Raw genomic sequence first — 17,904 nt, 5'->3', positions numbered from 1 at the left:
TTACCGACGTCCACGTTTTCCTTCCTGCCATCTTCGATAATGGGACTGGCAGGTAGATCGTCAATTGATCGCCGTCGATAAACGTGCGCTAACAAGCTGGCGTGCCTTAAGGGTCAACGCAAGACAAAATGGTTTCTACCAACACTTTATCTCCTCTTCGTAGCTTCGTCAATTTTTACCTATTGTTAACCCTTTACACTCGGAATGCCACTCATATTCGTTCCGACAGCTCCGTAGATAACTGTAAAATTTAATAAACAAATTAACATATAATTATATTATTCTAAAAAATTCTAATTTTCACGTTTGTCTGTTAAAAATTCCCTCTCGCGCCTTCCTTCGATCATAAGCGTCCCTAACCTCTAATTTGTCCGGTATTCAAGATGGAGAACCAAGGCTTCGAGGAGGAGCACCAATCGAAACCCGAGGTGGCCGCCTTCTCGCGACAATCGTCGCCTGCCCAGGAGTCTCAGACGCGTCCGTTCCAACCGTCCAGGTTCGATCTCCGTTCCCCGTTATCGAACTCGGACGGCCACGTGTACGAGGACGTCTTGCCAGCCGTCGAGGAGGTCCTCCCTAAATCCGCCACGCGCCCGTCCACTCGAGATCCTCAGAGATCGAGCGCCAGCAGCGCTCAACGATCCTTCGATGTCGTCGATCGGGAAGAGGAAGTTCTGCCCGTCTTCCGTCGCAACCTCACGCTGCCGTTTCGCAATGGCGGCCTCGACCCGTCCACGGCAGGTTCTTCCGTTCGCGTGACGAATCGCGAGAGGAACAAGGTCTGTCGAGAAGACGCGGAAGTCGACGAGGACGTCTCGATCGGTGGCCGAGCTCAGTCGAGCGAATGCAGGCCGAACAGGAGACGCAGGAAGAAGGACTGCAAGCACTGCAGGAGCAAGGCTGCCGCCTCGGCGAACGTCCGCGGGCAACACGAGATCGACGACAAGGAACAGGAGGAAACAACGGTGCTGAGGAAGAACAAGGACAACGATCAGCAACGAGTTGCCGATAGTCCGCGAACGATCTTCGACGAGCCTTGTGATTTCGGAACGCTCGGCTCGGGACAGGGTGGTGGCGAGTTCCCTCTGAAAGGCAACTGCGCGCCGATGGTCTACACGATATCCGCCAATGTCGGGGAAGGTGAGAACAAGGCGACGTTGATCGAATACGAACGGAACCCTGGTCAAGCGATCGAGGCTAACAGCAAGGAAGACAAGGCGTTGATCGCGACGGAGAAGAGCAGGGCTGGCATGAGGGTGAACTCGATCTACTCGCAGGATCGTTGGTACGCCAACAAGGAAGCACCGGAATTCTTCACCGACGCCAAGGAACACGGATCGTTTCAGGTGAGTTGCAATGTAATTTTTTATTACTCGCAGAAGTGTGAGGGGGTTCGTGTCATGCCTCGTGTTTCTATTCCAATTGAAGAAGTGATTTTTATATTTAAATCGTGACATTCGTTTTGTGACGACTTGCTATTACCGGAAGAAAGCGAAATAGCGGTAGGAAAGACTACTACTATACAGGGTGTTCGGCCACGCCTGGGAAAAATTTTAATGGGAGATTCTAGAGGCCAAAATAAGACGAAAATCAAGAATACCAATTTGTTGATGGAGGCTTCGTTAACAAGTTATTAACAGTTAAATTAAAAAATTTCAAATCGTTTTGGAAAAATTATTTTCGGTTGCGCGGGTCCATTGCAATCATTTTTGGTGAATACACATACCTTCGAAATCCTATCCACTTTCGAGAAAAAAATTCAGGAAGGTAGACAAATTTTTCGACAAAATTCAAAAATTTCAAATCGTTCTGGAAAAATTATTTTCGGTTGCAGAGGTCAATTACAATCATTTTTGGTGAATATACATACCTTCGAAATCCTATCCACTTTCGAGAAAAAAATTCAGGAAGGTAGACAAATTTTTTGACAAAATTCAAAAATTTCAAATCGTTCTGGAAAAATTATTTTCGGTTGCGCGGATCCATGGCAATCATTTTTGGTGAATACACATACCTTCAAAATCCTATCCACTTTCGAGAAAAAAATTCAGGAAGGTAGACAAATTTTTCGACAAAATTCAAAAATTTCAAATCGTTCTGGAAAAATTATTTTCGGTTGCAGAGGTCAATTACAATCATTTTTGGTGAATATACATACCTTCGAAATCCTATCCACTTTCGAGAAAAAAATTCAGGAAGGTAGACAAATTTTTCGACAAAATTCAAAAATTTCAAATCGTTCTGGAAAAATTATTTTCGGTTACTGGGGTCAATTACAATCATTTTTGGTGAATACACATACCTTCGAAATCCTATCCACTTTCGAGAAAAAAATTCAGGAAGGTAGACAAATTTTTCGACAAAATTCAAAAATTTCAAATCGTTCTGGAAAAATTATTTTCGGTTGCAGGGGTCAATGACAATCATTTTTGGTGAATATACATACCTTCGAAATCCTATCCACTTTCGAGAAAAAAATTCAGGAAGGTAGACAAATTTTTCGACAAAATTCAAAAATTTCAAATCGTTCTGGAAAAATTATTTTCGGTTGCGGGGGTCAGTTACAATCATTTTTGGTGAATAGACATACCCCTGAAATCTTACGCATTTCCGAGAAAAAAATTCATTACTGAAAATCTAATTAGGTGCCTGAATTTTTCGACGAAAAAAAAAAAGTTTCAAATTGTTCTGGAAAAATTGTTTTCGGTTACAGGGGTCAATTACAATCATTTTTGGTGAATAGACATACCCCTGAAATCTTACGCATTTCCGAGAAAAAAATTCATTACTGAAAATCTAATTAGGTGCCTAAATTCGACGAAAAAAAAAATTTCAAATTGTTCTAGAAAAATTGTTTTCGGTTACAGGGGTCAATTACAATCACTTTCGGTGAATAGACATACCCCCGAAATCCTACCCACTTTCGAGAAAAAAAATCAGTAGGAACGAAACTTTAAACGTTAATAACTTTTTAACGAAGCCTTCATCAACAAATTGATAATCTTGATTTTCGTGTTATTTTGGCCTCTAGAATCCCCCATTACAATTTTTCTCAGGGGTGGCCGAACACCCTGTGTAGAAATAAGTGGTCGGTGGAGCACTTGTGAGAGGCAAAGATCGAGCGTGTCCCTCTGTCGATCAGTTCAGAAGATGTCGCCACAGTTTCAAACCTATTCTAAGTTTTCTTTCGCAACGATGTAGCTTAAGAAAAAGTGATACGGTATTCTCCTCTTTTTTATAGCTGTCGATGGAATTGTAGACTGCTCCAACGTTTGTATTTTCATTAGTTTACGTTTGTCATTACGTCAATTAAAGTTTAAATTGGAAATTATTCCGGTTTTCGATATTTTGAGGACGAATTCGCACAGTGAGTCAAGGTCCTATGCATTTACTAGTTATAAAGCATTATTTATTGATTGAGGTCTGTCAAACTACGCTAAGGTTAGTTTCTAATGTGTATAGTTTTTGTACAGTTTGACCTCAAGAACAGGAATAATAAAGTGCAAAGAAAATAGTGTGTTGGAACGGATTTAACGAGCCCGAGCAAAAGTCCGTGTTGTTACGTAAACGATTAGCAGTAATCATATTCAATTACGGTATAATAAATTATCGAAAGCGTAGCGTACGGAAACTTTGCTTTTAAAAACCTCACGGCAGCATTTTCTATACTAGGGGGCGCTATCCTTAGAAAGGGTGGCTTACAATCTAAAGGGGGCGAGAAAGAGAATTTATAATGGAGAAAACTGTGAACTATACCGTCCGAGTATGGTATCGAATGCTTTTTTTTTTGATACTGCAAAAAAAGAAGTGAAAGAATTATGCTCCATCCTGGCTACGTCCTTGCATAAAACCAGAGATTTATCTCCAACATTTGTTCTATTTAATAGTAATTCGGAGGAACTTTTCTTCGAAACTTTCGTTTTATTCGTTATTAGAACGTTTCGTACAGATCGTAAGGGAGAAAATGCATAGAGAAAACCACTGTTTTGCGAAACGAGAATAAGTTGAGAACACCGGCGCGTGTATAGTACGCAAAAATGCCACTGTGTGGCGTATTACGTACTTGTTTTCTCGCAATGAAGTCTACGAGGAACATAGCATAAGTATAAACGCTGAGGGAAGGAAAGCATACTTACCTGGCGCAGAGGTTACCGTGATCATGAAGGCGGTTCCTCCAGGGCGAGGCTTTTCCATTGCACTAAGGTTAGGCTGACCCTTGCGAATACCCCTAATGTGGATATCTCGGGCGTATAATTTTTGGTAGTCGGGACTGCGTTCGCGCTGTCCCGAATAAAGTACTTCTAATCAGAAAAATCTTAAATTGAAAATATAAAAATGTTTCCAGTAAAGAAAATCATCACAATCTTTCATTTTAAAATGGATGTAAGTACATATAGAGTGGGAATAAAGATCTTTTCGTTGACTTTTCTCTTATTCTTTTAATTACATTATTTTTGGGTACATTGTAGTTGACAAATATTTATATTATTTACAATTGTAAAGGATGAATCGCGTTGCAATCCTTAACCTAGATTCGAATGAAAACTGCACGTTATGTCGACGCGAAAGAATCACAAAGTGTCGAGATGCAGCCAAACGAGAAAAAACTCAGTTACTGTTTTCGTTGCGAGAATCGTTGAAATAGTCACAGGTGTTGGGGATGGGGGGAGGGTCTGGTTCTCGTCTCGACGAGCGGTCTCGTCTTCTCGAATCTTCCTCCTTCCGTTCTATTTCTAAGATTATCACGACCGTAGACGACAAATTTTCGGGTCGGCTAGTTCACAGAGTTCAGACCGCTGCGATTCCCTTTACCCAGGACGACTTCAAAGAACGCGTTCGCCGACAACGGGAATGGAAACTGAATGCCATTCGTTCTGTCTTCTATTTTTCCGCCTTTGCATCGAAAAGCGTCTCGTTTCACACTCGACGAAAATACAGGGTGTTCAGCCACCCTTGGGAAAAATTTTAATGGGGGATTCTAGAGGCCAAAATAAGACGAAAATCAAGAATACCAATTTGTTGATGAAGGCTTCGTTAAACAGTTATTAACGTTTAAAGTTCCGCTCGTACTGAATTTTTTTCTCGAAACTGGGTAGGATTTCGGGGGTATGTCTATTCACCAAAAATACTTGCAATTGACTCCTGCAACTAAAAATAATTTTTCCAAGACGACTCGAAAGTCTTTTTTTCACCCAAAACTGTTAGCACTTACTCGAATTTTTTTCTCGAAAGTGGGTAGGATTTCGGGGGTATGTCTGTTGACCAAAAATGATTGTAATTGACCCCCGCAACCGAAAATAATTTTTCCAGAACGATTTGAAATTTTTGAATTTAATTGTTAATAACTTTTTAACGAAGCCTCCATCAACAAATTGGTATTCTTGATTTTCGTGTTATTTTGACCTCTAGAATCCTCTATTAAAATTTTTCCCAGGGGTGGTCGAACACCCTGTATACGTAATTGGTGCGATTCGTCGAGAGCAGTGGCGCATTAGCCTAAGGCTAAAAAGGCCAGGGATTTACAGGGTTCTAAAAATAACTGTTAACAACCGTTATTAGCGAAATGCTCGTTATTAGAAAACTGTGTACTTTCGTGATACACCGGTTTCGTGACTTAAATGTCGTATCGTTTATTTTTTAGTTGCGAATCACTTATCTTAGCCGTTATCTAGTAATAGGCGTCACCTCAGAGCTATGCTATTGGTTACGTGCACCGACGACGATCGAAGAAAAGTGTGATCAATGATTCCAGTCGGTTTATACGTTAAATTTAGACCGTCGCGTCTAACCTGTCAACGCCGGGTTCCAGTCTCCTCCGCTAGACGGGATCCTTTTTGGCCGAGGAAGCCGCGCGCGTTCATGGCTTCTGGGCGTCTGGAGTTCTTAAAGGAACAAAACGGAACGGAAGTAGAAAACGTCTATCTATAGCCAGACACGTTGGTCGTCTACATGCACCGCGCTGCCACGTTCAAGCCTCTCGTAAGTAAACGCGTGCGAATTCCAACGGAAGAAACTCTCGGCGCCCGAGCGTTCAATCGATCGCGAATCGTCTCGAAGTATTTAACATTTTTCTCGGTTCTTCGTTGAGGCAGTTCGACTGTTTCAGCGTCCGGTTTCTCGTTTTATGGAACGTCCCATGACGATACACGACCACGACTATACGCTATCGTACACTCCAGAGGCTTGTGTTTGACCCACTGCTTACACATGAGGCTAAGTACGGTATAGTCAAGAGTCCAGTAATTATTATAGGTGTAATAAAATTAGAAGTTCACGATTCTGAGATGAACAGTTTTCATGAAAATTAACTCTCGTCTAGTTACGTTATCGTTCGCACAGTTGGAAATCTACTTAACCGGTTGGCAATTCGTTAACACAGAACAGTCATTTTGTTTTCTATAGGATGTTTCGATTTCTCTATGCGAGAAGGGTCACGCGGAGTCGACGATCGAACGTCGATCGAGTTCAACGCGGTCAGGTAAATCTCCGTCGGGTGCAGTAGTCAGTCAGACTCGGACCACTGCCACGGTAGCCACGACAGTTTCTTACACGCGCGAGTCTCGAGTCGTTAACTGACTAAACGCAAAGTTGTATAAAATGTACGCCAAAGTGATAAGAAAAGTACTAACTTTTCACGGTCTTGATAGCGACACAGAAGAATTAGAATTTTCTAAACAGTGATTTCCTTCCTCGAAATTGTCGATAAGAACAATAAAAATTGTGCATGCTTTGTCGACGATAGGAGAAACGATACGTAATATTATACAGGGTGTTGTTCGGCCAACCCTGGGGAAAATTTTAATAGGAGATTCTAGAGGCTAAAATACGACGAAAATCAAGAATACTAATTTGTTGATGGAGACTTTGTTAAAAAGTTATTAACGTTTAAAGTCCTGCCTTATCCGATTTTTTTTCTCGAAAATGGGTAGGATTTCGGGGGTATGTGTATTCACCAAAAATGATTGTAATTAACCCCCGCAACGGAAAATAATTTTTCCAAAACGATTTGAAATTTTTTTTTTTCGTCGAAAAAAGCCATCTAATAAGATTTTCGGTAAGGAATTTTTTTCTCGAAAGTGCGTAGGATTTCGGGGGTATGTGTATTCACCAAAAATGATTGCAATTAACCCCTGCAACAGAAAATAATTTTTTTAGAACGATTTGAAAAATTTTTTTTCGTCGAAAAATTTCACCACCTATCCGATTTTTTTTCTCGAAAATGGGTAGGATTTCGAGGATATGTGTATTCACCAAAAATGATTGCAATTAACCCCCGCAACGGAAAATAATTTTTTTAGAACGATTTGAAAAATTTTTTTTCTCCAAAAAATTTCACCACCTATCCGATTTTTTTTCTCGAAAATAGGTAGGATTTCGAGGATATGTGTAATGACCAAAAATGATTGCAATTAACCCCTGCAACAGAAAATAATTTTTTTAGAACGATTTGAAAAATTTTTTTTCGTCGAAAAATTTCACCACCTATCCGATTTTTTTTCTCGAAAGTGGATAGAATTTCGAAGGTATGTGTATTCACAAAAAATGATTGTAGTTGACCCCTGCAACCGAAAATAATTTTTCCAGAACGATTTGAAATTTTTGAATTTAATTGTTAATAACTTTTTAACGGAGCCTCCATGAACAAATTGGTATTCTTGATTTTCGTCTTATTTTGGCCTCTAGAATCCCCCATTAAAATTTTTCCCAGGGTTGGCCGAACACCCTGTTTTATTTTCAATGTTTTTCTTTGGGGGAAATAATTAAATTACAAAACAGAAAGAAAGAGCGAAACCTCCGATTTATAAATCTTCTTTGTTCTGTTACTATCACTGCCACAACAAATTATTTCTTCCCTTGAGTTTCATATTGTAAAGCAATACAGTTCCTGTCATTAATTTAACTAATTATCAAATAAATTGCCTCTGATTATACACTAAAGTACATACCTAAAGTACATACTTTACGTATCCATCGTTATTATATTTGATTGGTATCAACTATTTTATTTATTTGAGAATTTTTGAGTAAAAAAAAATAAAATTCTTGGTGGTAGAAAATTTACGTGTGTCGTTGATCTCCGCTATTGTTCCATGGCGTGGAGCCTACATTTCTCGAGAAAGATCGCCAGAAGTAATTTACTGACTTCGAGGAAAGTTACACGAGTGCGCGGTTCGAAGTTGAGCTACGCGTTCCGTGAAAATGCAAACTACCAGCGGCTTTAGTAAAATTTACAATCACTCGTCCGTCTCGTTGGCGAACAGTTAGTGCCTGGCAAACATTACCGCGCCTCTGTTTGACCACGGGAAACCGATTCTCGAATTCTATTAAACGGATAAGCAATTATCGAAGAATCGACGCCGAGAAACGTCAGGTCGAAGAGAATGCGGTACCGATGGCTGAACTTCAGGTACAGTTATGACAAATAACGCGGACCATCGTTTGTTTTTACGCGTTTATCATATTCGTACACAGGCTGTCTCTTAAAGTGTGCCAAACCGTAACGATAGAGACCCTAAACGATTGAAATTGCATAATAAAATATACGTATATTATTTACAGTAACGTAAACGAAATGTTTCTGTTTGACTATCGTTTTCTACGTGCTTTCGCCATTTTGTGGATTTAAATGCCTTTAATAACGAGGATATTAGGATGTGCAGGATAAAAGAAACACTTTGTACAACAAAATAAAACATTCGATTAACAGTAAATTATTATGTGTTCGCGTTCACCTTTTCTTCGCTTGCGCCATAACGATAATGGTTGTATATGTATTTTCCAGAGGGCTTATTCCCTCCCAGTGCGAACTCCGTCCTCCCAAAATCGGGTCAATTTACGACGAAGCGTCAGAGGGGAACCTCCTCCGCATCCGGCCAGACTGCGTAAACACCGCCACGGTTGGACACTGCATTTCACGCGGCCTCTCGAGGCTTCCGGATGCACCAGGTCTGTCGTCATTCTGCTGATTATCATTTTGGCGCTTTTGGGGATAGGAGCTGTCGCCCTCTACATTGTATTCGGTGAGTGAGTCGCTTTTCTTCGAGCAAGAGAGATTGTCCGCGGCGACCTAAGCTCCGGGAGCTTACGGAATTTCCCCTACTCTGTCTGCATCCGCTCGAGACAAGACCGTCGGCAGTGACACGCGACCACCTCGAGAGACCTCGTTAGTCTTTTTCTAATCTATCCCTCTCTTACGCGTAACGAGACAGTGGTGGGGGAACGGAACGACGCGAGGGGCCCCTCTCGTGGGCCAGAATTGAATTTTAACTGCTCAAACGCAATATTTTCATTCTTATAAAATTGCTCGAGTGGTCTAATGTTTTAGAGATCAAGGGAAACCATTGGGAAATTTTGTCTAACAAGGGCAGGTCACGACCTGTCAACCTGGGATTTGAACGAAATTTGGCAGAGTTGTAGGGGCTGGTGTCCAAACGCAATCTGTAAAATACTAGACGTTTATGGCCGGCCGTTTGTTTAAAAAATGGCTGTTAAGTGTAAAGTTTCGAAGTCGTCGGATCGACGTTTTTTTTTTTAAATAAATTGTAGGTCTCAACGAGTGGAACACAAAAGTCCAATACATTTTTGCCGTAACATCAATAGTTTAAACAAAAATTGCATATGTACCGTGTAATTTGACCGTGCTTTCAACAGCCATGGCAGCCGTAGAGTTAGCATCGAGGAATTCGGCCCGGAAAACTGGAGTTCGGTTCCCGGGATTTTAGAGCATTTTGTTTTGTTCGTTTTTTCGCTTATTTTTGAATTTTTATTTATTTTTAATTTCAATTTTTAATATTATGAAAAAAGTTGGCTGTTACAAATAAATAAAATACTGTTATGGTTATAAATGTTTATTTTCACACATATTTACATCTCACGTATAAATAAATACAAAAATTAGATAAGTATTTCATACGAGTTTCACAAGGCATTGTATGATTTTTATCACGAAAACAAGAAAAACAAAATGGTTTCATACAGCAAGGGCATGTTATAAATGCTTGTTCTGTACAGCATTTTTTATTTTTTAGGTCGTGTGGAAAACATACAAAAAACTTGTATGAAATACTTATTTAATTTTTGTATTTATTTATACGTGAGATGTAAATATGTGTGAAAATAAACATTTATAACCATAACAGTATTTTATTTATTTGTAACAGCCAACTTTTTTCATAATATTAAAAATTGAAATTAAAAATAAATAAAAATTCAAAAATAAGCGAAAAAACGAACAAAACAAAATGCTCTAAAATTCCGGGGACCGAACTCCAGTTTTCCGGGCCGAATTCCTCGATCTTTCTTCCTAAACATTTTTATTTACATAACAATTATACACAAAAAATATAAACATATTAATATGAAAATATTTAATCCTTTTGCCTGCAGTCTTCAGTTGTACCTACTTACTAGAAGCTTACCTACTATTATGTCTAGTTTTATTTCCTATGGTGCATTATATTGTGTAATATAATATCCTGTTAAGAGTATACAGATTGCGGTATCTTATTTTCTATCAGGTCCGATATACTTAAGACTAATTTTGATCCGTATGTAGGAAAATAACATAAAAACCTACTTTCTAAAATTCAGGTATCATTTATGAACCTGCATGTCCGACTTATATCTACATTTAGAAAATGTGTGTCTATACCTATCTTAATCATATGTTTGCATTGAAGTCTAAATTTACAAATGGGAACTTATGTTTTATTCTTGATTCCCTATGTCTGAGTAGATAATTGTTAACAATATCACCAGTCAATCGATTTACTTTCAGTTGTGTATTATAAAATTTAATTGCGCATTTAGTTATGTACTCATTGACATACTCAACATTTGCTTCTTCATGAAGATCCTTAATTCTAACATATCTGTCCTTGTTAAGAGCTAATCTAAGGCACTTATTTTGAAACCGTTGCAGCAGAATGATATTGGATTTAGCTGTACATCTCCATACAGGTGATGCGTATAGAATAATTGGTCTCATTATCATCTTATATATTAATAATTTATTGTGCTTGCTTAATTTTGAACCTCTAACCATAAGTGAATAAAGATTTTTATTAGCAGCGTACCGAATTCCTCGATGCTAACTCTACGGCTGCCATGGCTGTTGAAAGTACGGTCAAACTACACGGTACATATGCAATTTTTGTTTCGTTACAAAAACTTAAATTTTTGTTTAAACTATTGATGTTACGGCAAAAATGTATTGGACTTTTGTGTTCCACTCGTTGAGACCTACAATTTTTTTTAAAAAAAACGTCGATCCGACGACTTCGAAACTTTACACTTAACAGCCATTTTTTAAACAAACGGCCGGCCATAAACGTCTAGTATTTTGCAGATTGCGTTTGGACACCAGCCCCTACAACTCTGCCAAATTTCGTTCAAATCCCAGGTTGACAGGTCGTGACCTCCCCTTGTAAGCAGTAAAATTGGATTTTGGTGACGCGAAGCCGCTTCTCACGTTATTTCCCTGTCGCGTTGCTGACAGGCGCGCACAGACGCAAGCGGTGACCAAGGAGCGCGAAGATCGCGAGTTACGTTCGCTCTTCGAGCAATTAAGCGTGCACGAACGCGCCACGGCACCGTCCAGTCGACGAACGGGAACGACCCGCCGAGGTTTAATTCGTCGAAGCGAAGTAATTGCAGCAACGAGATGAATTTAACCGCTGGGTCAACAGTACGCTTTCTTCGGGCGGACTCGCGCTCGATGGACCGATCGAGTTAAGGCATAGTAGGCCAAGAAGCACGATGGGTACGCGTATGACGAGAAATGGCAAGAGGCGTTGACCGTTTATTTCACGAGCAACGGGTTATTTCTAGCCGACAAGCATCGATGCGCGAAACTCGGTCGTTATTTGACAAAGATGTTGCAACGGGCAAGGGAAACAAATACACCCACGGTTCGCGAACGATGTTTATTAACTTAACGCTCGTGAACTTCGGGGTCTCAATGTAGCTGGTACGACTCAAATTTACTTAAACAAACGTCCAACTGGAGTCGATTTTGGAACTTGGCACGGGGCTTCAACGCTGCTTTCTATGTACTGGATGCGATACGGGACTTATAAACCCAAGAACTTATCAGAACCATCTTTGAGAGTAAACCACTTGCATCACCTAAACAGCGATTAAAATACGTTTCTAGATTCACGTTTATGTGCCCCTATAAACATACATAATAAGCGTGTTTACACTAATTTTGTAAAACTCAAAATCAATGATAACACAACGGACAGTAGATAAGATTTTCTAAGGATATACACGTTTAAGGAGGTATTGCTGTCTAGACTGTTAATTTCACGACCCCTTTTGTGATTTTTTTTGTAATGATAGATAGGCTGTTTTGTACTGAGACTTTGTAGATGTATTTATTCATCTTACAAGCATGTACAATATTTTTTTCATGGAAAAATATTAAAAATCGTGGGAATTATAACTTCTTATTTAATGGCTCTTCTGGAAAAGGTGCTCCAATGGCTTCCAGGATTCCAGATAATTTGAAACAGAGGGGGTTAAAGTATCTTCATAAGGAAGGTTGTAGTTATAGCAGGAACCAGGGAGAAGTCAAAATCCTGATAAATAAAGAAATGGCGACGCTTCAAGTTTCGAATTTCTATTTATTAATCGTTCTTTTGTTTTTAGCGTATCAAAAAAAATAGTAAAACACAATATTTTTTTAAATATCTAGTTCCAGCTATAAAGGCGTGTGTGCTGAATATTCTCTCCAAATTTGAAGTAAATCGGTCTGCTAGATCTTGAAATATCATGTAAGCCAGTTTAAATGCGTTTTTTAAAACAAGAAGCTGTAACTCTCGCAATTTTTAATATTTTTTGATGAAAAAAATACTATACGTACCTATAAGACGAATAAATATATCTGCAAAATGTCGTTAAAAAAAAATCACAAAAAAAGGCCGAAGAAATGACAGCCTAGACAGCAATACTCCCTTAAATGCGTCCCTAGTCTTATATGGATTCTTTTGGTTCTCAATACGGTACTCTTCTCATCGTTTTTATTCCAGAGCCCGAAAAGCTGCAGATGATCCAACAGTACCTGAAGTCGTCGGCGAGCAACTCGTTGCAAAACAGTACTCTACCCGCGGGAATGTTTCTTCAAAATGCCAATGGCCGCGCGAAAAATGACACTTCAACAGCGTGGACGACGACATCAACGACGCCTGTTAGCAACACCCTAGACACGAGTGTCTTTTTGAGCGGCGACCAGTCGTTTTCGGAGAGCGGTACACCGCCAACCTCCGAAACGGAAACGGAAACGGAAACGACTAGTCCACCCAATGTTAACTCCACCAGATATTGCGACGATTGTTTACACGGCGAAGTCTGTGTGGCTCTCGTGGACGAAGAAGTGCCCATCTGCAGGATAGGCCTCGATCTCGAAGATCCGACCGGATGTGCTGGCCTCTGCGTCGTCGACAAGCAAAGGTGTCATCGTCTCGACATCGATGCGTTTAGGTTAGCAGGCGTTCAGCTGTTCAGAAGTTAACAAATATTTTAAGAAAATGGAACGAACAATGTAATAAATCAGACTCTTTCAATTCTGACTTTGTATAACCTTGAACGTCATTGCATCGCGTTTGATTGTACCGTGGTTAGAAACTGCACGAATATCCTGTTTTTTGAGGTTAGGCTATCTAAAATCGTCACTCGTTCGATTAATTTAATCGTTCTTGTTTTGGTTAAAGGTGCGTGGAGATCGAGCATTACTGTCTGGACGACGAGTGGACATGCTCGAACACGTTATGCATCCCTCTGACCAAACATTGCGACGGGCATATGAATTGTTACGACCATTCTGACGAGTACAATTGCGGTATGTGTTATATCCCATTAGCCCAGTTTTGTGCGACCCGTAACTTTCTATTATCGGCTTTGACGCTTTGTCGCGAGGGCTTCAGTTTACCGGTTTTTGCTATAATAATAAGAGTAATCTATCGAGTAAGACATTGCACGTCTCACTTGTCGTATTCGATACTTTCCGTGGAACGTTTCCACTTACACAGGGTTGTAATCCGTTAGGGGGTTAGGTAACTCTAAAATTTTGAAAAATTCGATATTTTTTAGAGACTCGAACAATGACGTATATCTGCTTATATCTGCGTATATCAAACTTTAAATGCATTTTCCTCGGAACTATGTTCTACAAAACGGTGTGCAGAATTACTCCAATTCTAATTAATCAATTGCTTTGAAAATTAGAGTTATCTTTACTATTATACAGGGTATTCGGCCACATCTGGGAAAAATTTGAATGGAAGATTATAGAGGCCAAAATAAGACGAAAATCAAGAATATTAATTTTTCGTTTGAGGCCTCGTTAAAAAATTATTAACAATTAAATTCGAAAATTTCAAATCGTTATGGAAAAATTATTTTCGGTTGCGGGGGTCACTTACAATCATTTTCGGTGAATAGGCATACTCCCAAAATCCTACCCATTTTCGAGAAAAAAAATCGAGAAGGTGTGACATTTTTCGACGGAAAAAAAATTTTTCAAATCGTTCTAAAAAAATTATTTTAGGTTGCGGGGGTCAATTACAATCCTTTTTTGTCATTATACATACCCTCGAAATCCTACCCACTTTCGAGAAAAAAATTCAGGAAAGTGGACAAATTTTTCGACGAAATTAAAAAATTTCAAATCCTTCTACAAAAATTATTATTAGTTGCAGGGGTCAATTACAATCATTTTTTATCAATACGTATATCCCTGAAATCCTACGCACTTTCGAGAAAAAAATTGCTTACCGAAAATCTAATTAGGTGCCTAAATTTTTCAATGAAAAAAAACAAATTTCAAATCGTTCTTGAAAAATTATTTTCGGTTGCAGGGATCAATTACAATCCTTTTTTGTTATTATACATACCTCCGAAATCCTACGCATTTTCGAGAAAAAAATTCAGGAAAGTGGACAAATTTTTGGACGAAATTAAAAAATTTCAAATCCTTCTACAAAAATTATTATTAGTTGCAGGGGTCAATTACAATCATTTTTTATCAATACGTATATCCCTGAAATCCTACGCAATTTCGAGAAAAAAATTGCTTACCGAAAATCTAATTAGGTGCCTAAATTTTTCAATGAAAAAAAACAAATTTCAAATCGTTCTGGAAAAATTATTTTCGGTTGCGGGAGTCAATTACAATCATTTTTGGTCGACAGACATAACCCCGAAATCCTACGCATTTTCGAGAAAAAAATTCAGGAAAGTGGACAAATTTTTGGACGAAATTAAAAAATTTCAAATTCTTCTACAAAAATTATTATTAGTTGCAGGGGTCAATTACAATCATTTTTGGTGAATAGACATACTCCCGAAATCCTACCCATTTTCGAGAAAAAAAATCGAGAAGGTGTGACATTTTTCGACGGAAAAAAAATTTTTCAAATCGTTCTGGAAAAATTATTTTCGGTTGTGGGGGTCAATTACAATCATTTTTGGTGAATACACATACCTTCGAAATCCTACGCATTTTCGAGAAAAAAATTCAGAACGAGCGGAACTTTAAACGTTAATAACTTTTTAACGAAGCCTCCATCAACAAATTGATATTCTTGATTTTTGTCTTATTTTGTTAGCATTGACGATCCCTTTTCTTAAAAATTGTCTAATAATTCTGCAAAATATTAGGAATAAAAACTCGATTATTTGATAAAATTCGATTTTAGGTTTCAAATATCTGCCATATTGTTCATTTTTCTACAAATTGAAATGTCTCATCGTTAATGCTAAGGACTTTTATCATAGTTAATGGAATATTTCGACAACCATTTTACCATAATCCTGCACACCAGTTAGGCATCAAAAAATGAAGTGGCTCGGGAACATGGCGCCGTGTAGGTTTAATTATAAATATTTTTTAAACATTGCCAAGGGTTTTTTTCAATATTTATTATACCTAAATACAGTGCAAAGTCTCAGGATAATTGGCTGTTTACTTTTTCTTCATTGTAGCTTAAAAAATTGCCTTGTTTTCCATACTGGTAGAGTTACCTAACCCCTTAAGTTTTCTCGTACCAATTTTCAAGCATTTCCGATCACGTAATGAATATCTCGAACGAAAGCCTGTCGTTGAAATCGCCTGGTAATTTCATTTTCAATACATAATTCGATATAAACAACTTCCCGTTAATATTAGATTTGCATCGATCGAACCTAAATTATTCGAATCAAATTGTCATTGTCAATGTTGCCACTTCGATTCGAAACTAGAGTTCGTTCGATTGTTCCGACAGCTTGCGTTCACATAACCTTTTTTTCTCGTTCCGGCCAGTGCCCTAACCTCTCGTAGTTTTTGTCCGCTCGAAACGTCGACTAAGCGTGGCTCGTCTTACGTTCGCGGACAATGCGCCAAGGACTACACCGGGAATTATGGCGAACACCTATGCATGAGAAGCGGCACGAAGATTCCAAGCGATAACGGAGTTTGCACGTTTGTTCGCAGCCTGCGATCTGGAGACGCATTTCCAGTGCGGTAACGAGACTTCCTGCCTACCATTGGAAAAGAGATGCGACGCCAAGATAGATTGCTGGGACGCTGCTGACGAGATTAATTGCACGCTAGGTAAGACAGAGTCTCTCGCGACCTGATAGTTTACGATCGCGAGAAGCGCACGCTGCTGGTTCGCGAATTATCGACTGGTAAATGTAATTGCAAACGTATCGTTTCCCACACGCGAACGGATAACCGTGGGTAATCGTAGAACGTTTTTTCCTACGCAAGATCGTTACGGTGGTTCGTCGACCGGTAGAGTTATTCGCGTACCTTCAGCTGCCGCGATACGCTCCTTTCTTCGTCTCTCTGTCCCTTCCCTGTGGGTGAAGGTCTTCTTCCAACTTCTTTATTTTGTTTTCTTTTCTTCTTCGTAGGTCGTAATCTCGGTCGGTGTGAGTACACATATTCGTTCAGTTTGAAACGCATTCAATTATCGCATGTCGTACACGCTTACTCTTAACCATCGCGATATACGCTGAAGCCGCTTGCTTGCTCGCCGTCACGCTCGATACACTTTCTTCCAGGAGTCGAAACAGTTACAAGAACTTTTTATAAAACGATTTCTCACGTTGCAATTTTCGCTTTTCAATCGGAACGGATACACGTGCATTGTCGAAGTTGAACTTGGTTTGATCAGCAACGATGTTTAGACGAAAGATTGAATATAATTATTCCGCGTTTGCAAACAAACGTAAAGTGCAAGGAAGAGGAAGAGAAGGAAGCTCGAGTACACGTTGGAAATGTGAAAAATAGCTGTTTCGCGAGATTAGATCGTTTTTTTTTTATTTCTCGAGGGAAAGTGCAAGTTCGTATAGAATTTGAAAAGAATAAAAAGTTAACCGACTTTTTCGATCCCTGCTTTCCCTGTCTGTCCATGCGTGCACGCACAACGATCTCTTTGACTCGCACCTATGTACGCGCGCACAATGCCGCTTTTGATTTTGCTTGACCAATCGAGCAATTATAAAACTCGAACCTCGTCTCGCTGGACCAATGGCTGCACGCCCTCTACTGCCGAGAGTGCACGCGCTTGCTGGTTGTCACTTTGATCGATCGCGTGTGCTATTACTCACGACAGCGAAATGTTTTGTGTTTGACACCAGCGTGTCCGTCGGAAAATGAGTTCACGTGCAGTAATGGCCAGTGCATATCGAAGGCTCGATTCTGCGACGGCTTGCCGGACTGTGACGACAGATCCGACGAGCCACATGGATGCCAAGGACGGTGCAACAAGCACGAATTCACATGCCAGTAAGTTTCCACGATATCGAGACAACGGTTGCAGATCGGAGATGGGATCAAGCGCGTGTCGTGCTACATTCATTTTCAAGACTACCCACTCGATTTTAGCGACTCACTAACTCACAAATTATACAGGG

General features: G+C 39.5%; 2 protein-coding genes and 1 non-coding gene across 7 annotated transcripts in view; 2 read left to right on the top strand and 1 right to left on the bottom strand.

The window, feature by feature from the left end:
* Nucleotides 1-17,300, bottom strand: part of LOC143348575 (uncharacterized) — a 115,065-nt gene extending 97,765 nt beyond the window's left edge. Inside the window, exon 1 of the mRNA XM_076778950.1 lies at nucleotides 17,296-17,300. The gene's annotated coding sequence lies outside the window, so the exon portion shown is untranslated. The remainder of the gene's footprint in view (nucleotides 1-17,295) is intronic.
* The window catches only part of LOC143348586 (uncharacterized), a 47,240-nt gene that overhangs the window by 27,157 nt on the left and 2,179 nt on the right, over nucleotides 1-17,904 (top strand). For 3 of the 5 annotated variants that reach the window (XM_076779023.1, XM_076779026.1, XM_076779024.1), the window contains exons 2-8: nucleotides 384-1,346; nucleotides 8,783-9,020; nucleotides 13,032-13,482; nucleotides 13,713-13,840; nucleotides 16,475-16,594; nucleotides 16,900-16,917; nucleotides 17,629-17,776. In XM_076779023.1, coding sequence (XP_076635138.1) covers nucleotides 384-1,346; nucleotides 8,783-9,020; nucleotides 13,032-13,482; nucleotides 13,713-13,840; nucleotides 16,475-16,594; nucleotides 16,900-16,917; nucleotides 17,629-17,776 — 2,066 coding nt within the window. Of the gene's footprint in view, nucleotides 1-110; nucleotides 132-383; nucleotides 1,347-8,782; nucleotides 9,021-13,031; nucleotides 13,483-13,712; nucleotides 13,841-16,474; nucleotides 16,595-16,899; nucleotides 16,918-17,628; nucleotides 17,777-17,904 lie in introns of those variants that run through there. The other 2 variants (XM_076779022.1, XM_076779027.1) reach the window with 2 other exon arrangements.
* On the top strand, nucleotides 4,129-4,291 carry LOC143348667 (U1 spliceosomal RNA). Its single transcript, XR_013080811.1, has one exon. It is a non-coding gene; the product is annotated as a U1 spliceosomal RNA (small nuclear RNA).

The sequence above is a fragment of the Colletes latitarsis genome, chromosome 11 (assembly GCF_051014445.1).
Source record: "Colletes latitarsis isolate SP2378_abdomen chromosome 11, iyColLati1, whole genome shotgun sequence".
Classification (NCBI taxonomy): Eukaryota; Metazoa; Arthropoda; class Insecta; order Hymenoptera; family Colletidae; genus Colletes; species Colletes latitarsis.
Note: the sequence above shows the minus strand (reverse complement) of the source record. Positions and strands in the feature narration are given on the sequence as shown.